This window comes from Argentina silus, assembly GCF_951799395.1.
Source record: "Argentina silus genome assembly, chromosome: 5".
NCBI lineage: Eukaryota > Metazoa > Chordata > Actinopteri > Argentiniformes > Argentinidae > Argentina > Argentina silus.
In genome coordinates, this window is record NC_139659.1 from 13,512,774 (window position 1) to 13,537,773 (window position 25,000).

General features: G+C 45.0%; 1 protein-coding gene across 1 annotated transcript in view; it reads right to left on the reverse strand.

Annotated features, from left to right (window-relative positions):
* The window catches only part of LOC310804718 (transmembrane protein 132C), a gene marked incomplete at both ends in the record, with an annotated part of 98,414 nt that overhangs the window by 14,614 nt on the left and 58,800 nt on the right, over positions 1–25,000 (reverse strand). Inside the window, 2 exons of the mRNA XM_083670036.1 lie at positions 3,931–4,074; positions 14,659–14,845. Of these exons, the coding sequence (XP_083526162.1) occupies positions 3,931–4,074; positions 14,659–14,845 (331 nt within the window). The remainder of the gene's footprint in view (positions 1–3,930; positions 4,075–14,658; positions 14,846–25,000) is intronic.

Below are 25,000 nucleotides of genomic sequence, written 5' to 3' on the forward strand. Positions count from 1 at the left end.
ACACACACACACACACACACACATACACACATACACACATACACACACACACACACACCACTCCCTGCCCCATCTTGCCGACACTGATGTTCAGGTCTTTTAAAAAGCCAACCATCCAGATAGTGATCTGAGAGAATGAACTTCATTCCTCATTGAGCCGCCTTATTCTCTTTCTCTCTATCTCTCTCTCTCTCTCTTATTCAATTGTTGTCATGGATACGTCACGGAGATAAAAATTGATATAGTATCAATTAGTGTGTTCTAATTTAAGTCTAATTAACTAACATCCACTTAATTAACTAAATAAGACAATATATAGATTCATTAAAGTCACACACACACACAGAGTACATCAGAGTACATCTTTGATCTCAGATTGTGACAGTGGCACAGGATGATGGAAAACAACATGATGGTGGATGACAGCTGACATTTCCCTCATCTTCAGGTGTTTCTGAGGCGATTGAGAAATGTGTCAAAACAAATCAGATCAAATGTTAATGGTCATTTGCACAACATACAGGACACCATGTAATGACATGCTTGAGGGTAAGCAACTCCTCAACAACGCAGCGGTCAAACAACGCAGCAAAACAATGGCAGTGTGTGAGTACATGTGCGTGTGAGATGCAAATGGTTGTGCAGTAATGTGCAATGGGGGGGGGGAACCTGTTGGTGCGGGTTTGGATGCACCGGTACCACTTCCCAAACAGAAGGAGACAGATCTCAGATCCTCATGTACCCCCATCAGTAGTAATTCTGGGTCCCACCTGAACTCCCTTAAGTATCACAACCATCAGTAAAACTTGCCATTTGTATAATTACAGCTTGGTATCATAAGGGCTACAGTTAATGAGAACATTTAAATGGCGGGTAACAGGGCTGCCTGGCTGTGTTGGTAATGACTTACTTGACTCCAGATCATTGTGTGTGTGTGTGTGGGGGGGGGGGGGTTGTGACAGCTGTTTTCTTCTGTTTCTTTTCAGAGAGGTTGAATAAAGAGGATTGATAAACGTGTGTATCAGGCGTGTGTTTGTGTAAAAATAACAAGGTGTCAAATAGTTTCCTTATGTTGTGGGCGATGTCATTTTGTGTAGCACACAAAAGACGCTGAATTGCTTTTTTGATTATTTGCCTTGACCGGAAGGAGGGGCTGTAGCTGTATTCCTATGGAAGACCGTCTCACACTACATAAGTGACGACTACAATTTTGGACGTGTGTGTGTGTGTGCATGCGGGTGGGTTTGGGTGTGTGGGTGTGTGGGTGTGTGTGTGGGTGGGTGGGTGGGTGTGTGTGTACAAGTGGTCTTTTAAAAAGGCAATCATCCAGAGAGTGATCTGAGAGAATGAACTTCACTCCTCATCATTATTCTCTCTCTCTCTATCTCCCTCTCTCCCTCCCTCTGTCTCTCTCTTTCTCTCTCTCTCCCTCCCTCCTTCCCTCTGTCTGTCTCTCTCTCCCTCCCTCCCTCCTCTCCCTCCCTCCTCTCTCTCTCTCTCTCTCTGACAATGCATTCAATTTAGCTTCTATCTCCATTGTTCTACAGTGTCTGACTCTCTCTCTCACCACATTTGCATCAATAACTATCAAAGTTGAGACATTGGCAGAAAAAGTTTGACAACAACTAAAATGCATACAATAGCACTTGCCATCACATTGATTCACTCTGTCATTGTCTCATTCAGTAGGCTGGTAAAGTGGAACGTCACTGGAGACACCCAAACAAACACACACTCTGCAAAACTGACATGAACAGTGTGTACAACCCGTGCAGGTTAGAAGATTTATTTGCAAAAAACAGTTTTTCAGCTATATTAGTGACTGGTCACGTTAGCCACGATACTTATACTAGCACACATGTCACAAATATCAAATGAAACATATTTGATCACTTTCAACAATTTAGCTTAAACAGCTATATTTACAGCATCCCATGGAGCTTTCTCTACAAACTTGCTATGTTTGTCTCCAGATATTTTCATCATGGTAGATGATGGAAAACAAGGACACAAGGAGAGGAGACAAGGAGAGGATGCAAGTTTAGACGACTGAGTTGGAGATGTCCCAGATCCTCAAGTACCCCCATCAGAGTAACTCTGGGCTCTACCTGAAATCCATTAAGTGTCACATTACAGCTTGACATCCCAATTATAAGGGCCACAGTACAGATACTAAGACAATAAGAGAGCAAGTATGACTCATACTTACATAGAGGATCAAACCTCATTATTATTTTGGTTTTGTTGAATATTCTGTGAGAAAAGCACTATTTACACTCTGACTTTGACACCACAATCCTCCAGCGAACAACTTGACGCGCATAACAACTGTCTGCAGAGAAAATGACAGATGAAAGAGCAGAAAGTTTCTTAAAGCTACAGTCTGCAACATATCTAGTCTTTCCTAATTATTTTCATAAATCTTCCCAATACCTTTTTTTGGAGTATGCACACTGTCCTCATTCTTTGATCATATGCAGAAATAACAATTTGCCTACAAAGTTAAACTCCCTTGACACCAGATGATCCTCCCAATCAGAAGAACCCAAACTTTTGTCATCCAATCAGGAGAGGGCAGCGGTCCACAGAGTGATGCTCCTTCCTGCCCTCAGTTATGCTGGCATGGCCTCTGACCTTGCCAAGCTGAGGACGGGGCGGAGTGGGCAGCCACAGTCCTCTGAATCCACTCTGGGTTTAATTATGGTTGGAATTATGGCTGCCTTCCCCGTGCTCATCAGCAAAGAGCCAAAAGTCAGAGAGAAACAGCGAGAGAGGGAGGAGACACTCCCTAATCAACGCTGGAGGAAACTAATGAGAAATGGTTGATATCTCAACTGCCTTTGAAAGGGGGGGAGGAGAGGGGTCTATCACGGGCTATTCCCAAACCCTTCAATGGGGGGGGGGGGGGGGGGGGGGGGCATATTCTCTAGAGGTTAGTGTCGCAGTGTGAGGTGCTCAGTGGATAATTAAACCCAGAGGGCACTTCTCTGTGTCTCTCACACGCATGCACGTACACGCACACACACACAGACACAGACACATACACACACACACACACACGCAGGCAGGCACACACACGCGCGTACACACACACACACACACACATACACGCCACATATCTCTCAGAGGGACGTGGGGGTGCTTGGCTGCTCTCGTCCCCCCCTCTCATTATCATATCCAAAGTGACGATCACTCTGTGCTGCTGAGCGCTGAGAGAAGACAGAGGCAGGGAGGAAAGAAGTGGAGGATGCTGCTGTGAATAGAACAGAACAGCTGCATCTCTCTTGTCTCTCTAGCCTCTGGCCTGGAGCTCAAAATAGACATTCCCTCTTCAGCACTCTTACTGCAGCTACCAATACACAGCTATGGGAACAGATTACATACAGCTACTTCAAGTACGACAGTGTCAGAAAATGAACAGTACAAACTGTTATAGACAGTGGTACTGTAAGCTATACTTAAAAATACACTTTTGAAGTTTGCAATGCTTGACTGTCAGCTGCATTGTCGTGTATGCAGTGAAGACAGCAATTGTGTTTTACTAAATCAATGGCAGCATTAAGAAACCATGGTCATTAGAGTTTGTACCTTTACCCGTCTTAAGTATGTAGTTGGCAACTTGGCGAATATCTTGAATGAGAGGATCTTGACAAATGGCAGCTGTGGCTAACACACTTCCAGTCTAGCATCACTCCTTTTGCATATGTTTCTACACAAATCCAAATGTGTTTACTTTACTGGAGAGCTCAGGTTTCTCCTCACAAAACCTGGTATATGGCTGTCTGCCTGCTATGAACTGAGAAAAGACAAAAATGTGTTTTGAACTCAAATCTATTGTGTTGGCCATGGGAAGAAAATGTGCTTGAAAACACAATATCCGCTTGAAGATTTCTTCAAAGGGTAATCCTTCTTTTCCGGATGTAAATTTACCTTTACAACCTCTTCATCAGTCGACCTGCACTCCACCGATTCAGTCACGTCTGTCACCGCGCCGTCCGTTCCCACGGTTACCACCTTCACCGGCACGGCGACAGTTCGGCCTGTGAGGGCGGCTGTGTTGAGGATCTCTGTGTCCTGAAGGAGAGGAGAGGAGGAGAGAGAGGTCAGGGGTCAAAGGAGAGAGTAACAACACTGACTTGCAATGTTGACATCATGTAATATACAGTACATCACACATCATCAGATCCAGTGACACAGATACAGTCTATGTTCTGTTGGTCAAGCACGGTAAATCACTCCCTCAGGTCAAAATCCACTTATAAATCTTCTTCTTCTTCTTCTTGAAATGATCAAAATAGGGTCAAACAAGTTTTAATTATTATACAACCATTATACCAAAACAAGTCAACAGTAAACAAGTTTCCCCCACAAATGATGCAGCGCCCCTCCTTGTGTGGATTGGTGACAATTATTCAAAAGGTAGGTCTGTGGGTAATTGAGAGAATAAAAACAATTAATTATGTTGTCCTTTGCTGGTATTTAAAATGTGACAGCTGTCTATGGAAGGTGTGTCATATAATGGACTGTTTGATAGGGAGATGCATTGGTATTAAACAGACAGACGAGGGACATTTATACTGATATAAGTCTTGTTGGACTATACTGTTAGATTATACTGCTGGACTATACTTATGGACTATACTGTAACGTTATGGTGAATGTCAATTAATTGACTGTGAAATATTTTCATCGATCTATTGTTTTCTATAATTTACACTTATGCAAACGGTCTGTAGACAGTAGGCATGTCAGAGGCTGTTAGGGCATCTGAAACAAGCGATGTATTTTTCAAATACTGAAATTATATACAATAATTCCTTATGGGAAATGTGTTTCTCATAAGAAGGTGTTCAAAATGACATGACTGTAGCAGGACAGGAGATATGACTGTTCAAAGTTTGATGGGGGATGAAAAGTCTAATTAGCAGAAAGTATAATGGTGTTCATGAGGGGCTGCAAATATTTACCACATGTCCAGACTATAGCCCAAATGGGACAAGAGATAAGCTTGTTAAAAGTTTGGAATTTCAGTTGTTACTATAGCACCCCCCTTGGGCCAATCAGTGTAATTTTGTAAATGCCAAATCTCTATGGCAAGACGCATCATTCACCCAAGCTTTGTCAAAATTGTCCCAGTGGTGTCTGAGATATCACATGTGACATACGAACATATGAACGGACGGAGACAGATCCACAGACAGAGACAGATCCACAGACAGAGACAGATCCACAGACAGAGGTGTAATGATGAGCTTTATAAACTCATTTCACTGAAGATGATTTAAAAAAAATCATTCAGCAGAATCACAATACTGTACATTAATCATGGTGTCATGTACACCACATAGGAGCTGGTTGCTAATTACATATTATTGAGACACTGTATTTACTTTTTATTTTAAATGACATGTCTTGACGCGCGATGGTGAGATACATTTGAGGTTTATGCCAGGTCTCAAACCAAGCAGGAAGAGGATAATTAGTTAAATTAAGACGACGGCTCGTAATCCCCTGGCTCAGTGCTAGCTGTTAGCATGTTGTTTTTGGCAGCCGCAGTTGTGATTAGTTTCAATAAAAGGCAGTTAGGATACCTAGAAGCTTTGAATGACAAAGTTAAAATGGTCCCAGGCGGCTCTTTGTTCATGACAATAGACGTCTCTCTGTTCTCTATGTTGCTTCCTTTCCAGACCTTTCCTTTTGAGCACAACAGATGACATTATTCAATGTTCCGCTGTGGATAATGGAATTTCAAGCTAGCTAATAAAATGGAGGTCTTCTCTCTTTTTCCTTCTTGATATTTCCATTCTTTCTCTCTCTCTCTCTCTCTCTCTCTCTCCTTCTCTCTCGCTCTCCTTCTCTCTCGCTCTCCTTCTCTTTCTCTCTTTCTTGATCGCTCCCTTCAACATCCACTTTGAAGATGATTCATTTTCAATTCAATTTTTCATTTCCACTTTTAGACTCTGAAATGCGAGGGAAAAAAAATTGTTTGAGTGGTTCTTTCCTCCGAATTCAAACTAGTAATTATTTGTATCAAATGCATCTACTCTCCCCTGCTCTCTCAACAAAAAAAGAACCAGGCTGCATCATTTTCTTTTGATTTCCAAATTATGCTAATGTCAGTTCTCTGAGCAGGTATGGACTGGTGTGCAAACTCAGAACTGATACTCTTTGACAGGAAGTTATCCGCACTGTTTGATTCCCTGTCAAAATATTCATTTATCAAGACTCAGGAAATGGCTCCGATAAACATTAGCAAAATTGGACGGGTGAAGCACTTGCCTTTTCAATTAAATTAAAATCTCTGAAAAGACAGCTAATTCAAAGAGATCTGCTTCACGATCTTGACACAAGCAATGCTATCAACCGTCAGTCAAAACAGCCGTTCTGGTACCATTTAAAATGAACAATGTCACCTCCACTCAAGGTCTCACCCAGAGAAATATCTCAACGTGAACTATCCCCCAAAACTCTGTTGTTTATGGTTTTAGAGAATTGAAAGACTATGACAGGATCACTCAATGTTACTCCCACACACCTTCTAAATAAGGACGGTTTCCATGGAGAGGGAACCTACAAATAACGGATTTACTGTATAATATTTCCGATGAGTTCCTTCAAATTCACTGAGGTCAGGTTCATTCTGTCTAATAGAGACAGCAACAACAGAAAAAAGCCCTCCTGACAAAGCTGCTACGTTTTGTCGGTTTGTTTGGTGACCCTTCCCTTGATACCATCGTTGCCATTTAGACAGTTGAGGCAGATCTGTTGATAGACTAAACCTATCTACGATACTCTGGGTTCAGGGAGTGTGATTGGTTGAGGGGCTGTCGTTCGTTGAGAATGAGCTGTGGCGATTGGTTCAGGGACTCAGTTGTGAAGGAGCTATGATCGTATCAAGGATACAATTACAATCAGTGTGCAGCGAAAACCAGTGTGTGGTTGTCGGAAAATAATGAACTTGGCGGAGGGAAACGTGCCTGGGCCGCGCCCCCCGGGTCATTTGGCACCTCCACGGTGTTGATTATTCTCTGATAATCACACACCTCCCTGTTGAGTTCCCCCAATTTCCACTATCATATTATAGCCGCTCTTCACGGAAATGGTCCTGTTCTTAACAAATGTTATATGAATTATATGAGTAGCTCTACTTATTGGTGCCATACTATGCACATGTACAGTCTATTCATGATGATTCAGACACGTAAGGCTCCTGACTCTAGACTTGAGACCTGAGTGGTTGTGTGAATGTCTTCAACAGTTCTAGAAGGCCATAGCAGCATATGTCTGCTTTGAGAGCTTTGAGAGAGAGAGCCCACCGTCCAGCGCATCAAGGCCCAGCAGGAGAGACCTGGCTGCCTCCTCACACACACGCTTATCCTAACAGCCTCCTCACAGCAAGGAACGAAGAGAAAACGAGACAGAGAAATAGTGAGGGAGGGGAGAGAGAAATCGATAAAAGGCTATTACACCTGCGTGCGGTAGGGGCTGGGGGTGCGGGGCAGGGGGGGTGGGAGGCGGGGGGTGGCTGATATAGGGTAAGATGGTGTAGGGCCAGGAGCTCAAGGACAGACCCAGCTAGAGGACTTTATAACACACCTAGTGAACTGTCCCTGGCTCTGGACCTGAGTCACACACACTCACACTCACCCATACAAACACACACACACACACACACTCACAGTCACACACACACACTCGCACACACACACACACACTCGCACACGCACACGCACACGCACACGCACTCACACTCACACTCACACTCACACTCACACTCACACTCACACACACTCACACTCACACTCACACTCACACTCACACTCACACTCACACTCACACTCACACTCACACACACACACAGCAGAGGATGATTAAGAACAGTATTGATCTGAGTGCTCGCTGGCTTCCTTTTGAGCGAGTGTCTGGAGGGTTGTGTGTGAAGAGAGCCCGGTGCTGGAGCCTCACACCGCCTCAGCAGCAGTCAGAGACGACACACAGGGCTCACAAACAGACAGCACACAGGGCTCACACAAACAGACAGCACACAGGGCTCACACAAACAGACAGCACACAGGGCTCACACAAACAGACAGCACACAGGGCTCACACAAACAGACAGCACACAGGGCTCACACAAACAGACAGCACACAGGGCTCACAAACAGACAGCACACAGGACTCACACAAACAGACAGCACACAGGACTCACAAACAGACAGCACACAGGACTCACACAAACAGACAGCACACAGGGCTCACACAAACAGACAGCACACAGGGCTCACACAAACAGACAGCACACAGGACTCACACAAACACCAACGCCTGACAACAAGCCTGCTGATACAAACAAGGTGGAGCCTCCACACGGTGGAGTATACACACTCCGTTAGGGTTAGAACGGAGTCTGACAAAGCGACTGACTGATTACATCTCACTTGATCTTCCTGTATATGAATGACACCCCCCCCTCCCCCACCTGCACCTGGCTCAACCAATCAACCCTTACCTCACTGTATCTTCTGATCTCTGCGTCCCACCGCCGTCATACATACTGTACCCACAAACCCACATATAGGCATCTGTAGAGAGAAACCCAACTAGTGAACGGTTCAATGAAAAAATAAGCCCACCGCTAACTCATTCTATCAGGATATGAAGGGTTAGGGTTCACAAGTAATCGCAATCATAAGTCTCCAACTGATTCCGTTTGGAGGATCGTTTCTGCAGACCAAAGAATACGATCTGTGTGGTGGTATTATCTAGCTATACTGTTATGGGTTGTGCCTGAAGTTAGTGCCTAACCTTAACCAGTCAAAGTGAACGCCTAATACCGAACTTCGCTGGTTCAGACGTCAGTGGAAGGGGTCGTCAGGCGAAGGGGTCGGTGAACGCTGACACTGACTGCGTGGGATCTGGGATCCTGGTGAGCAGCCAACGGCCTTCCCAGGTCACATCACATCCAACATGGATCTGCATGCTCTCATGACCCCAGTGAAAACATACATGTTGGGTAGTTTACCAAACTACTAGGCAGGAACTTGTTATTTTACTCTGTGACTAATAAAAGTAATATATATACATATACTGTAATGCATTACTTTTCTAACTTGTTACTACCAAAACTGCTGCTGAACACTGAACACATTATTAATTCACTAGATACTCCAGTTCATGGAGACCCCGAGCTATGGTATACATTACTCATATTGAGGAACTCACTGAGATGTGCAGGAAGCTGAAGTAAACTTTAGTCCCTTTTCACCTGCAGAGAATTTTATATCACTACCTCAATTTCACTCCCTTCGTGAAAGAGACCACTGCATGGTGGACCTAGGACACAGTACAGCTAGTTCTCTTGCTTGTTCAGTTTGGATCAATAACCAAATGATGTTTCTCCTTCTTCCATCCCCTCTCTCTCTCCCTCTCTCTCTCCCTCTCTCTCTCCCTCTCTCTCTCTCTCTCTCTCTCACACACTCTCTCTCTCTATCTTTCACACACACACACACACACACACACACACACACACACACACACACACACACACACACACACACACACACACACACACACACACACACACACTAACCTCTACCCTACTGCAGTCATTACATGTAGAAGGAAGGGGAACATTTTCTCTTGAAGAAAAATCCTGTTATTCCAAGCAGCAAGTTCAAGCCCTGGGAATGTAATCTTTCAATGGTTATGGCCGGGCAAAGGGAAAGACATATTCTGCTCGCAATGTGGGAGTCAGAGAAATGTATGAACTGGAGCTGGGAGCTGCAAATGCAAAGACTGATAAATGGAATGACAAGAACCAGTTTGCAGAGAGGAAAGCTGCACAAAAGGCTTTTTCAACAGTGTGACTCACAGAGAGAGACATGTCAATCATTTCCAATATGTTAAAGGAAAGCAACAATATCTTTATGAATCACCAGTTTCTATAGAAATGTAGATGTAAAATGTAAGGTAAGATGCAGGGTTTTATACATATTTAATTAACATGATTCCTTTATAGAATATAATCCATTACAAAACCCATCATGATATACTGCACCTAAACTAACATGTTCCAACTACTCCTTGCATATGTCCATAAAGCCTACAGTCTGTATACAATACCTGTGAGAGTTTATTTTCAAAAGAAAAATGGTACACTTAAGAACTTCAATTAGCCTATGTGTTTTATATTCTGTATAATAGGCTGCACTGTATACTGTTGCAAGTGTAATGCAATGCTTAAGGGGATTTCTCTTAGTAAGTCCCTAGTTATTTTACATCATGAGAATAAATCAAATCAAATCAAATCAAATTGCATTTGTTACGGACATTGCATACAGACATAATTGGGATCTTGCTCCTCGCTCAACAACAACAGTCAGCAACAATCAACAACAAGTCAACAATACTAAGAGCCATAAAAAAGTGAGAATAATTCTAATGCAAATGTGCAATAAGAGGGGGGAGGGGGTGGGGGGGGGGTAGGTTCAAGTAGTGACGGTTGCTCTTGGGGGGTGAGGGGGGTGGGGGGTCAGTTGAGCAGTCTTATGGCCTGTGGGTAGAAACTGTTCCGGAGCCTGTTGGACCAGGTTTGGATGCTCCGGTACCTTTTGCCAATAGCCAATGGCAATGTGCCACATATTCACGTGGACAAATAAGTACATGATACTCTGTCACTTTATTTAGGATGATGGCTCACTTGCAGTGTTACATAGTCACTGATCTGCATTGAGGGAAGAGTATCCCCCAACAAAAGAAAGATACAAAATTAAAAAAAACATATACCTGGAATTGCTGTTCTGTACCTGTATGCATTACAGCTCTGTAAACTGTCCCTGCAAAGTTATCAGTAAGCCGGAGATCGTTAACTGCAAGCTATTGTTAAACTGCAATCGTGTCCATTCCTTCCACACCTCCATCACATGAGGAAAGGTAACTCTCGACAACACAATGACTCAGTGTATAAGCTTGCCAGAAAGGGGGTACGTTTTCAGCCGTTGATTCTTAGCTATTGGCAAATAAAGATTTCTTTTTGGGGGCATATTGCCATCTCAAGAAGTAATAAATACTAGTATTGATTATTTCATCTGGACCCACTGTGATTCATGCCCTGCTCATTAATTAAATATTGATTTATTACGGAAGTTGTTAGCTTGAAAATCGGTAGGTTTTTCTGTATTGTATGTTTGTTATCGCTGGGCTCAGACTCCTGTTAGAGATTACATATTAAGGAGCAGCGATTTGCGCTTCTCTTAACTTTCCCCAGGATTTCCGTTTCAGAAAAAAGTCAATTCTGTCAATGGTAAAGCCTGTTAATGTAGCCTTAGCTGTTTTCTGCAGACGTTTTTAAATGAACCTTCAGAGTGCTGGAGTCAGGCCCTGCCTGGTCCACTACGCAGCTCCCAGGCCAACAGTCAGACACTGAGAGGAGAGCAAAGCAAGCACAAAGCAAGCAGAAAAAAACAAACACACAAACATAAAATCAAAGAGAAACAGAAATGTAACTTGACAAACATAGAGGTTGTTTTTCTGGTAAGATGCTGCACAGAGAGAGAGAGAGAGAGAGAGAGAGAGAGAGAGAGAGAGAGAGAGAGAGAGAGAGAGAGAGAGAGAGAGAGAGAGAGAGAGAGAGAGAGAGAGAGAGAGAGAGAGAGAGAGAGAGAGAGAGAGAGAGAGAGAGAGAGAGAGAGAGAGAGAGAGAGAGAGAGAGAGAGAGAGAGAGAGATAGATAGATAGATAGATAGATAGATAGATAGATAGATAGATAGATAGATAGATAGGGTTAAGCCCTCTCAGCAAAAACAAAACAAATCCTCCAAAATCGTGAGAGCAGTTGAGTGGGGCTAGTTTGCTTGATATTAGTTTTCTCCCAGAGACTTAGCGCAGAGTCGTGACAGGAACAGCAAGAGCAGAGATCAGCTTTCGTGTGACAGCGAGAGAGAGAGAGAGAGAGAGAGAGAGTATTAACGCTGTCGACAGGCACACCAGAAAAGATAGAGCGGCAAATTAGACGTCAGCGTATCCACAAGAGTGCTTAATTACCCTATGAGAGGTATTAAACCCGCATGCAGACAGCTAACGTAGCCTAAGGAATACTTAGCACGCTAGCGGATATAGCCTCTGCTCCGCTAGGCTAGCTAGTACTGCTGTCGGAGCGCCAAATACAGCCGTTCCTGACAGAGAAGACAGGGTGAATGATGGGGCGCCGCCGCCGGTTGGTCTGACGCCATGACGGTGCGGTTATAAATCACTAATGCACGGCAGCTCTCCTTTTTTGACATATCTCCTCTCTCCTAGCAGAGGACATGACTGTGACATTGGGGATGAGTGTATGTTTGTCCTCCTTCACATCGTCACTCTGTCATTGCCTGTCACCGCGCGTGTGTGTGTGGAGCGTAGACGTGGCTCGCATTTTTTCGCGCAAACCCTAATTATTTAAGACAACGGGCCTACCCCACATCCACTATGATGGGGCTAATCTTAGCTAGTGCGATGCTAATGGCAGTGTTTAGAGTGGCGCGAAAGCTGTGTGAGCAGAATGCTAATCTTGGAGTTTGGAATAATGGTGAGGCTGCTTTGAGGCTATGAATAAAATGCTAATGACAGTGTATGGGACATAAAGACCTATGGGGCCACGCTGGCTGTCTCCTGTAATGAGAAAGAGACACACAAGGCTGGAAATGAAAGATCAAATATTCATGGTAGGAGACCAGTCTCCGATTACAACTAGGCTACATGTTCTCTCCTTGAAGCTTGTTAATGAAACTGAGGATTCTGTGTGTGTGTGTGTGTGTGTGTGTGTGTGTGTGTGTGTGTGTGTGTGTGTGTGTGTGTGTGTGTGTGTGTACTAAGGCGTAGAAGCAGCGGACTAGCTGAGGGATGGAGCTTGGAGTCCAGACGGTGCAGAGTACACGTGCTGATTGCCAGTCATGATTGGCACCTGGCCGTTCCTCCAGGCAGCAGCAGACAGCTCACGTCAGTAGATCTGAGTTTAATCGTGTTGAAGTTTTTTTTCTCTATATCTTCAATCTCCTGTCTGGGAACGGGACTGGGGGAGAGCAATATTCAGCGAGCCACGTGTCTGTCTGGCTACTTGTTGGACGTAAGTCGCAGGTGAGTCAGACAGTAATAATGGATGGGCCACTGCACTCGAATCAACACAATCAACATGATGTGTGTGTGTGCGTGTGCATACAGTATGTTTGTGTGTCTGAATATACACAGCGGAGATGAGAGCAGACGCCAGCAGCATGACCGTGTCTGCGCCAGCGTGTGGATACTTACACATTGATAATGGAACACCCACCAGTAGCACCCACAGGATCACACCTGCATCTAGGGAAAAAACATCTCTCAACTGACAAGTTCTCTAACACAATCCCTCTGTCCTTCCACTGCTAGTCAGCTGCGACTGTCCACACTGTTCTTCCTCTGTAGTTCTGTACAGTACAGGACTGTCTACCATCCTCTGTTCGATTTGTTTCGTTTATCTGCTGCTGTTCTAAATTAATAAAAACACCATGATTGAAGCGAAAGTTGAAAGTCTGCTTGATAGTCTTGGTGCTACAGTTGGTGTCAGGGCCCCGCGGCAGTCTGGAAGACCAGCTAATCCTCTGACAATAGAAAAAATATCTCAAGTTACAACCCTGAATCATGAGTATCACTGGGTTGTCTTGTGGAGTGGGCACAGCCAAAGGTTAAAGACACTGCTGAAGTCCGAGCGTTCCCGTCGTGGGCAGAACACAGAAATGTTTGTGGGGGTGAGCTGTTTTTCTCTCCAAATTAGCATATGAAAAGTCAGAGATTATAAGGCATTTGATTTCTCCGTAACCGTGGCAGTCTGTTTGAAAATTAAATATATGAAAGAAAAAAAAACATCGGCCTGCCTGCAGCACACATATTTAGTTTTTACCCCGGAAAAAAAAAAAATCCACAAGACTGAAAGAAAAACTGTTTCAAAACATTTTATCATAAATAAATATTCATTATTGTAATACATTTGGCTGTCTGAAGTCACTTGCCAATTCATCCATCTGTTTTTTAAAAGCATTATCTTGGTTCCAAACTCAATTACCTCACCAATCATAGAACGCAGTGAGAGCTCTGCTCGCCAAATTACAGCCAATTAAAAAGTGTAAGCTTAGTGTGTAACCAAAGTAAAGAGGTCTGAGGTTTCAACAGGACTTGTTTGTTAGCCAGACTCCAACAGAGTAGGCCTACTTTCAAAATGGCTCCCAACTAAGTTCCACAGTCAAAACAAAGATTTTGCTATTAAAAAGTTCATAAATTGTCTCATTTACGTTTTAAGGCTGCAGTTTGACTTTCCTCAGCAGACTACCCAGACTCGGGAGACAGGGACAAAGACATCAAAGCTTTAGACTGGGAGAAAATCGATGATACGTGTGTTTAGAATTGCAAAGAGAGGAAAATGCACACTACAGCGGGAGTCATTTCTAGAGATGGAGCCTCCTACAAAGAGGAGGGAGCTGTGTGTGGCGGAGCTGCACACACACACACACACACACACACACACACACACACACACCCAACACAAACACTTGTTCTAATGATATATAAGTGACCATTCCAGGTGAGGTACAAAGTGTGGTGATTTGTGGTGAGGACTGGCGTCATGTTGGCTCTGGTTCCTCCACTCACCATGGCCAAGGGCACGATGCCACCCAGCTCCTGCGGTGCCAGGCGGAGGAGGGTGTGGACCTCGTCCGTGAGGGAGTGGGACAGAGGGTACTCCACCTGCCAGGACACCATGCGGCTCCCCAGGGGGTCCAGAAGACCGTTCACCTCCAAGTCCACCTGCAGAACCTTCTGGTAGCCTGCCTCCACCCTGGGGGAGAGAGAGGGGGGGGGAGGGGGGGGGGGGAGGGAGAGAGAGGAAGAAAGAGTGGGTGTTTTGTTGTTGTTAGTGAAGTGATTTTGGGTGTTTGGGGAAAAACTACAAGGGTAAAGTCCTCATGAAAGTCAGCGTATTAGCAGAATTATCATCAAAGTGGCAGATACAGTAAAGTTGTGAAAAGCGAGAGATTGGGAGAGAGAGAGGGGGGGGGTAGAGAGAGAGGGGGGGGGCAGAGAGAGAGAGGGGGGGGGGGGCAGAGAGAGAGAGAGAGAGGGTGATAAATATATGGCCTTATATAACCCTATCTGAGACATGGCATACTGTACAGAGACTCACAGTGAGACATTTCCTGGATACAGCATAACATTTGCTCTCCTCTGATTGGGATGCAAAGAAAGCAGGGAAAAACAATGAATAAGAAATCCCAAACGTATTGGATTTGCTGCGCCTTCAGTTTGATCAGCCTGCCGCCATCTCTCCCACACTGGCATTCTTTATCAGAGACCAAACTAGACACAAAACATCCCCATAAACAAACACATACAGCAGACATGGCTCTTTTGAAAATACAATTTGGACCTGAGGGTCCAGGTCTTGCCGTCACCGGAAAAAAACACTTGTGCATACAGAACAAAAACAAGAAGAAGGAGAAGAAGAAGAAGAAGAAGAAGAAGGAGAAGAAGAAGAAGAAGAAGAAGGAGGAGAAGAAGGAGAAGAAGAAGAAGAAAAACAACAACAACAACAACAACAATAGTTTGACTTCTACCCTAACAATAAACAAGACTATATCCATAAAGACTACTACAGGAGTGAATGTGCCATGTACCTGATGTTGAGGACGTTCCTGTATCATATATATGTACTGTATTCTCTCTCACTGTTCAGCTTTGTGAGATGTACAGTAACTGTAGCATGTACCATATATTTCACTTCACAGTCCATAACCAGCAGGGTTCAAACAAGACCTAACCAATGGTACAATCCTCAGAGCAATAGAACTAAGATCTAAGCTCTGTCCACAACCGGAACATTCTAGCATGCCTTCAATTTAAAACTCCCTGAACTCTTTTTTTTTTTTTTTTTTTTTATAGTTTAGCATTTCAGAAGGCTAGACACACTTCAAAGAGCAGCCTGAACGACCAATATTTAGGGAGACTGTGTGTGTGGAGGGTTCTGGGGGATGTAGTTCTACTGCAACATGCTAGTGAAGAGGAACAACACTCTGATATGAAGCAGACGCAGGACAAGTTCTACTCTGCTCCAAATGGATTCTATGCACAATCAGTTCACTTGAATTGTTTCTGGAATTCCAAGAAGCATTGTTCTCTGTACCATTAATGAATGATTCAGACAATCTAATCAACATACTGTGAGAGTATAGTCTGTGAACTGAGTTTGACTGGCAAGTCTGCTATTCTGTGCAGTGGTATAGTACATACTGCAGATCTAAGTAATTTGCATTGGTTGTCTTTCAGTTTGGGGGTGCCAACTCTGCCTATGCCTCCCTCTAGACACACACACACTTAATTACGCACACAGGCACACATACACACTCGCACCCATAAACACCAACACCCACCCCCCCAACACACACACACACACACACACACACACACACACACACCTGCATTGTGAGAGTGTGTCCAGCAGAGGGCAGTGTGTTAGCTGTTTCTGTCACGGCAGCTTGTGGTCGAGATGATGAATAGCCGGAGCGGGCTGGTCGGGAGGTCAGCCTTCTCCTGTGTGCCTCATTACTAACTTAACCACGCTGCAGCCAATCAGACGCAGCCAGACACACACAGACGCATTTCCATAGAACACAGTCTCTAACAACCTCCCTGCAGAGACCCACATTTACTGCTTTACTGCAATTTTAAAGCGATGGTCTAGCAGAGGAAAAGGAGGAGGAGAACAAGAAGAAGAAGGAGAAGAAGAAGAAGAAGGAGAATAAGAAGAAGAAGGAGAAGAAGAAGAAGGAGAACAACAACAACAACAGTAGTTTGACTTCTACCCTAATGATAAACAGGACTATACCCATTGCTCTTCTACTAGTAGAGACTACAACAGGACTGACTGTGCCATGTACCTCACGTTGAGGATGTTCCTGCATAATAGTAGAATCATGGTTCAAAACCAAGGGCATGCCTTTAGGAGACATGTTAGAGGAACCAACAGCCAGTCAGAGATCTGCATACTGTATGTACTCTCACTGTTCAGCGTTGTGAGATGTCCCTAAGAGCTGTGGTGACAAAGGGCTCAGGAGGGGACTCAAAGTATGACAGAGAATAATAATTCATGCTACAAAGCACAAACACACACACTGCCTGTGTTCTCTCTGCCTAACACCTTTATGAATAGGGCTGAGAAACTGCAGGCAGAAATGCAACTCTTTGCTTTGGAGACTCTAGGAGGGTCCTTTCATGCGCGACGGCGATTTGGTTAGCAGTGACAACAATGATACATCAAAAGAACAGAATCAATTTCAACACAAAGCCGTGGCGATGTGAGGCGGGATGTTTGTGCCTTGCTGCAGCAGGATCCTTGTGTGTGATTGTGTGTGTGTGTGTGTGCGGGTGTGTGCGTGTGTGTGTGTATGGGAGAGTGTGTGTGTGTGTGTGTGCGTGCGTGTGTGTGGGTGGGTGTGTGTATGGGAGAGTGGGTGCGTGGGTGTCTGTGTGTGTGTGTCTGTGTGTGTGTCTGTTACTCAGTGGTGGGAATAAATGCTCTAGGCAGTGAGGCTGTGGAGATGAAGGCGGATGGATGTGGCACAGGTAGGAATGGGCACTATATATTGGTGGAATATGAATGGACAGGTAATACACTGTAGTTCCTCCATGTGTGCTCTGTGCCGGTCTGGAGGTCAGCCTGAGGCCCAGACCCAGCAGGACACTGACCCAGACTGAAGGAACTCAATCAGGAAACCGGCATGGGGGGCCGGGACCTAGGGCTGGAGCTCTACAGGACGGATGTGGATGTGTTCACACACACACACACACACACACACACACACACACACACACACACGCACGCATGTACACATGAACGCACACACACACACACACACACACACACACGCACACATGTCCACCTGTGTAACAGGAGGTTCGGTTTACTTCTACTCATAGAAGACAAAGCAGCAGTGGGTGTGCAGGAAGTGCCCCGCCCTGGCCAGGATGGTACTTCCTCCTGTCTTTCTTCACGCCAGACTGGGGGACGGGAACGTTGAATTGTAAAGCGCCTCGCCAGTCAAGGTCACGCATGCTAGAAACCACATTATACCGGAGCATTCTCTAAACGGCCCTGAGGCATAGAAATGAGGCGCTGCAGCCCGGCGACCGCCTCACAGCTCAGGGATAAAGGCCAGCACAACATGAACACGCTTCGGTTATGAGTCACCTCAGGTTATGAGTCGGATCATCGGCCGTTATCGCTGCTTTTCAACATTCAATCCGGGAATTTAAACCGCTGCTTTTAAAAGTGACGTAGGAAAAAAAAAGAGCTTTTCAGAAAAAAACTGAACTACAAAAACAGCATTGTAACACAGCGTAGCAGCAACACTGAGCTGGGAAAATGAGGCTCTAAGTTAGCGGTCCACTATGAACTCCCTCCACAAAATAGCCATAATAGCACTGTTATCCTGTGAAAGGATTGGGCTGAATTTGGAGTGCCTCTGTAAGTCTCCTCATTACCAGCAGTGGTAGATGGTGTTTGCAGCCTGACTGTAGACGAGGCCTGACTACTGAATCAGTGGAGCAGTCAGAATGCACCCAGAGCAATAGCCTAAAATAAGCTAATTCATTAATACTTCAACTTCTCATTACTTGGGAGCATATTAACTCTGACACAGCGCTCGGGAGAAGTTTTCACAAGTTCACATCACACTAGCTTATAAGAAGCTCGAGTGGCTTTAAAGTCAGTCAACGTTTGGTTTGACAAAGATGGGAATATTGCCATCCAGTGCATGAATATTGACAACAAATAAACAGGAAGGAACCCAGTACACCCTAGGCTAGTGGTTGAGAGTGTGATGTGACAGCCAATGAGCTGGGGGATATGAAGGAACCACAGAGGTCACTGGCCACTCTGGTGAGCCAATCAGCTTGTGTTTCTGGGGCCTAGTGACATCACACCCATGACAGTGAGACTCCAGTGACATCTTCCCTCTAAGGGCTTCTGGGGTGAAATGCGTGTGCATGTGTGTGTGTGTGTGTGTGCGTGCGTGTTTGTGTGTGTGTGTGTGTGTGTGTGTTTGTGTGTGTGTGTCTGTGTTGTCTGAGGGTCTGATAGCTGACACTCCAGCAAAGAAGAACGAACTCCCCAGCCTGACTAGACTACATCAGCCTCTTGCCTCAGGACAGTGATCATGGAACATTACTCTCAATATCCTCAGCACTGGTCTCCAGTGGGCTGGAGAGACTAGGGGCTATATGTTATCGGCGTAAAAAACACTCTTAGAGCAAACGGCTGGCACTAACTTTCCAGGGCAACTGATGGCACTTGGCCTGCTCATTGTCATGAACACGCCTCTATTTACCACTACTCCACCCACCTGAGTGCAGACGGGCGCTGTTACTGCCGACACAAACACTGCCAAGATGTCTGCATTTGGGCCTGTGCCCGTTTTGAAAAGAGGAGAGGAGAGGAGAGGAGAGGAGAGGAGAGGAGAGGAGAGGAGGACAGGAGAGGAGAGAATCACACAACCTTCAGAGAAGCCACAGAGAAGCGTTTATCAACACAGGAGGAGGAAAGACATCTACAACTACAGACATCAAAAGTAAGACGCCATATCTCCTCCTTATCTCGTGATAAAACCCTGAACAACGTCATAAAAAACAAATACGCACTAACTCAACCCTAGTTATTGCTCTTTTCCCAAACTAGGGCGTCCATTAAACATTCACAACGCACACATCGGGTACTACATGAGTGTGAGTCTCTGGGCTGTAATAACGTTGACTGATACTCCGAGTTAAGTTGCACTGTGTGGACAACGAGGCTGTAGCGCTGCCTGGGCTATGAAGACATATGAGGATGCTAAAACGCTAAGTGCGGTCCTTCATCTGCGCTCTGCTCTCCGGCTCCTGTGATCTGACAGCCGGGATGAGAGACGGCCTCTCCTCCGACACGCTAATTCATGTTCTCCGTGCCATGAGCGCCAATGAGCCCCAAATCCCCATCAGCAGCACGCCGAGTAATTACGCATGGGAATGCACACACACACACGGGAATCACATGCTCCCCGCCCAAACACATAGGACAGGCACTCTAATGTGAGTGGCTAGAACATGCAAATTGGTGAGAGAGTCTCCTATGAGAAACAGTCACACCACCGGCCCACGTCTGCTTAGTACACACACACACACGCAAGTATTCGCGCACGCACACCTACACACACACACGCACGCACAAACCTACACGCACACACAGAAGTATGCGCGCACGCACACCTACACACACGCACGCACATATACACACACACACACACACACACACACCATAGTGTTGATCCTTGACTCGAGCTCAATAGGAGATCATCTGCCATGCGTGACAGGTACTAAAGCGCTGCTAGCTGCTTTATTTCTTTTTAATGAAAGCTAATACAACTTGAAAATCTCCTTTATTGAGGCAAAGAATTGAAGCAACGTGTGTGGTTTTGTCACCTCTGTAGTCCCGAGAGTCTGTCCTTGCTGAGATGTGAGTTTCATTGGTAATTGCAAGACGCCGACCGTGACTTCTGAGGGCTAACAAAAGGAATTAGATCTAATGGCTGGCATTACACACACCACAAGTCTACGCTAGGATTTCACACCAAAGAGATGTACTGTACTATGCTCGTTAGGGGAAAGGGAAAGGGAAGCAACATAGAACCAGATGGACTTGGTAAAATTTAGTTATTTATTTTCAAGGAACTGAGATTTAGTTTTCTTTACAAGGTAAAAAAGTAAGAACACAAGAGGCAAACTACAAAGGAAAAAGGGCCTGTGGGTGCTGTTCAAATCAAACAAACGAATATAACCAAAAGAGTGCCAACCAAAAGGCAAGCTATAACTAAACTATCTTTGTTTAAGCAAAACCAAAACGAAAATAAACCTCAAAATAAAACTAACTTCAGCAGTCAAAACTAAAATACATTCAAAAGAGCCACCCCTGCTCCTAGTGCGACTAAACAAAAGGTACTTCTAAGTGTGTGTATGTCAGTAACAGCGAAATGACTAATATGTATACCTGGCCCAGGTTCCAGATAATAGGCAAGTGCCTCATTCAAGTCACACCACAACGAATCGAATCATCCAAAATCTGATGTCTCCGACTGACAAGCTGCCCAAACTTTTATACTCCAGGTGCCCTGTCCGGATTGGTGCGCTGGACGGAATTTCCAATCAGGATCCAATCAGGATCACCGATGACGTCAACCAGGAAGTGGGCAGAGTCTCCGAGCCATGGAGCACCCAGCCTGCTTGACAAACAAGCAGTGAAAGAGACAAACCCGGGGCAGGCGTCAGCTGTGGCCGTAGACACACACACACACACACACACACACACACAGACTCAAATAGACATAAAAACATATGGCCTGACCCATAAAAACAGCTAATACACACACACTTTTTGGATGCGACTGTGAGAATTCTTTTTTTATTTTATTGTGTTACGATGCATTCAAATAGGTGAAGAAATCCAAAGAATGAAACACAATAATCAGTCACAGGCGGGAAAATGGAATGATCTGAAACAGAAAAAAATGCTCAGGAAATGAGCCACAGTAGTTCTCTTTCCCCCGTCTGGAGCACAGAGACATCAGACAGAGAGATAAACAGAGACCCAGCGAGAGAGAGACATAAAGAGAGTGTATCAGTGAAGGTTAAAAACCAAACACCTTACATTCGTGATCATGTGTTTTGAATCAAAGTGCTTAACTCAATAACTGCCAAAGAATTCCAGAACACTTACCACCTACATAGTGCCAAGTGTTTTATGTGGTGTTTGCCTAGCAACAACACTTTGATTGGCTACAAAATTAAGCATTATCATTTATGCATTTTTGGTGAATAAAGTCACCCTTGGCACTCTGGAATGTTGACGATTCGTGTGACTTTATTCAGCCTCGGAAGTGAATTAGTTAATCAAACTTAATTGTTGAATCGATTCTACCAGCATCTATCAAACACTAGTCCATAACTCCCTGTCCTACCCGTGCTCTGTGCTGCCTGTCTGCTCAGCGTAGGTCTCTCTGGTTCCTCAGCCTCCTTTCTGCGTGTCTTTCTTTGGGCCTGTTGTTTCACTCTGGAGGTCACTGGAGATCTTCTCCTCCTTTCATGTCTCTTTCCCTTCACCCTGTTGTTGAATTTTGATGATATCATCACTACGTGTGACGTATCACTCTGGGGCTCATCTGGAAACCAAGGGAGGCTGGTTTGAGGTAGAAATCGGAGGACGGGTTTGTTGTAATGCATGGAATGGAATGAGGAATACAAGGTGTGTTTGATACCATTCCTCATTCCGTTCCATGCATTACAATGAGCCCCGTCCTCCGATTTCTACCTCCACCAGCCTCCCCTGCTCGGAGCCCAGTATGTCATCTCTGGAGTGTGACTATGAGACTACTCTGGGGGGTGACATGTTTCATACCTCTCTCTTTCTTTCTTTTATTTCTTTTCATGGGCTTTGGTCCTCTCACTGACCCGATCTGTCCGTTTCTCAGCACTGTCTGGGCCTGTGTCATCAGTCTGGGGGTCATCTTTTCCTCGTCATCCCTCTCTTTCTCACTCCTCTTTTGGTGTTCTCTCACTCTCTCTCCCTCTCTCTCGGTCCTGACACATTGTATTCTCTCCATCCGTCTCTCTATCCCCTCCTCCGGTACCTCACCCCCCTCCCTTTCTGTCTTTTTTGTGGTTGTTTTTACATAATCATCCTTGTCACTCTCTGCCCTCTCCTCATCCCTCTTTTCTTCCAACCTCCCAACCCTCTCTTCATCCTTACACATTATTTCCTCATTCATGCCATCAAGGCCATCATCTGTCCATTCCTCCACTCTCCGTCCCTTCCACTCCTCAACATTATCTTCCTCCTCGACTTTCTGCATTGTTTTGACACTTGTTCTATCCTCTCGAGCTCTTTTTTCCTCACTCTCCCTTTTTCCAGCCTCTCATCCCCCTCTTCCTCGGGCAGGGTTTCTTCCTCTCCCTTCTTCTCCAGTTTGTTCTCTACTTTTCTTCTTCGCTTCGCCTCAACCTGTTTTCCCCTCCTCTCTCTCTCTCTCTCTCCCACCCTCTTCTTGTTTTCATCCTCTTTTTCCATCTCTCCCATCCTCTCCCCCTCCTCCCCCTTTCTCTCCTCTGGCAGTCTTAACTCCTTCAGCTCTCTCACTCTTTTTTCCTGACATTGTTTCTCTTCTTCTTTCATAAGCTTCTCCTCCAGCTCTCTGTCTCTCTCTCTCTCTCTCTCTCTCTCTCTCTCTCTCCGCCCCTCCTTTCTTTCCTTGCTTGCTTTCTTTTTATTGTCTATCTTTCTCTTCATCTCCTCACACCATGTTCTCTTTCTTTGCCCTTCCTTCAGCTTCACTCTCTTCCTCCTTTCCCCCTCCTCCTCTATTATGTTCTCTTCTTCTTCTCTTGTATTACTCCCCGCCTCCTCCTCCTCTTTTATTATATTCTCTTCTTCTTCTCCTTCTCTTATTTTACTGTCCTCCTCCTCCTCCTCTTCCTCCTCCTCTTTCTCCTCTCTCTTTTTGTATTGCTGTTTCATGTTTTCCAATTCAATCTGTCTCTCTGTCTCCATCTGCAACTCTCTAATTTTTCTGTTCCTGACAATGTCCTTATTTTGCACTCTAATGTTCTCTAGGTGCATTTCTTCTCCCCTCCCTCCTCTCTTGACATCACTTGTTCTTTTAAGCCAACTGAGAGGCATTCGCAGCATGCAGGCTTTCTTCTTTTTCGCTTCCATTCCTCCTCTTTTACCCTCGTTCCTCTCTCCTACCTCGCTCCACTCCTTCTCCCTCCTGATTTCTTGTTCTTCCCTGATGCAGTCTTTCAATCCCAATCCCTTCATTTGGTACATCCCCTCCTTCCTCATCTTCTGATTCGCCGTCAGGTGCTTTCTCTCTCTCTGTCTCTCTCTCTCTCTGTCTCTCTCTCTCTCTCTCTCTGTCTCTCTCTCTCTCTCTCTCTGCTCTTCCATCTCTCTTTCTGGAACACACGCTCTCTTCTCCTCCTCCACCTGCAACTCTCCCTCCATCGCCCATCCAGTCTCATCCAGTCTTTTCCCTCCCACTGCCTTCCACCTCCTCTGCCCAATCATTCCATCCTCTCTCTCCTCCTTCTCCCTGTCCTCTTCCACCATCCTCCACCGACTCTCCATCACCCTCTCTGCCTCCGTCCTCATCCTCTCTTTCTCTATCTTTCTCTGTTCCTTCTCCTGTCTCTTCCACTCCTCTCTCTCTCTCTCTCCATCCCTCCTAGTGTCCTTCTCTATGAGCCGAACCTTGAGTTCGTCTTCTCTCTTCACTAGATTGCGAACTTTCTGCAGCTTTCTCTCCATCCAGGTCCTTTGCTTCAGCAGGCCTGTCTCCAGACCAGGACGCCAATCGCCCTGCCTAACAGAACTCCACATCTCCATAACAATCGCTCGCTAGAAAAGAGAGAGCCTTTAAAGGTTACCACTATGTCATTAGTAAAGGAAAATTATCATTGACTAAAAAGCCACATCCCATGACACACAAACACATGATGTCGCTTACAATCACATATAAGCACGGCAGCCTACTGTGTCATGACGACGTCCCTGATCATTTATTGTAACCATGACAACCAGGTCAGCAGTGAAACACAACATTCAGTATAGCCATTTACTAATATGTACTACACACACTTCATTATAGCCATGACCTTGTATAGTATTATACATGCATAAGTACCTGTAGACTAAATCAATACTGCTTCGATTTTAATGGCTCTATCAATGTTATATGCACTGTGAGACTGTTGTATACAAACAAACATAATGACACCCACATACTGTTAAACCAACCATTTCTGTATTTTCAAATATAAAAATATGCTTGATTGGATGCTTTACATTCACCCACACACTGTAATAACTGTCAAACCCAATCTATGTAATCACCTTAAATTAACAACAATCCCGATA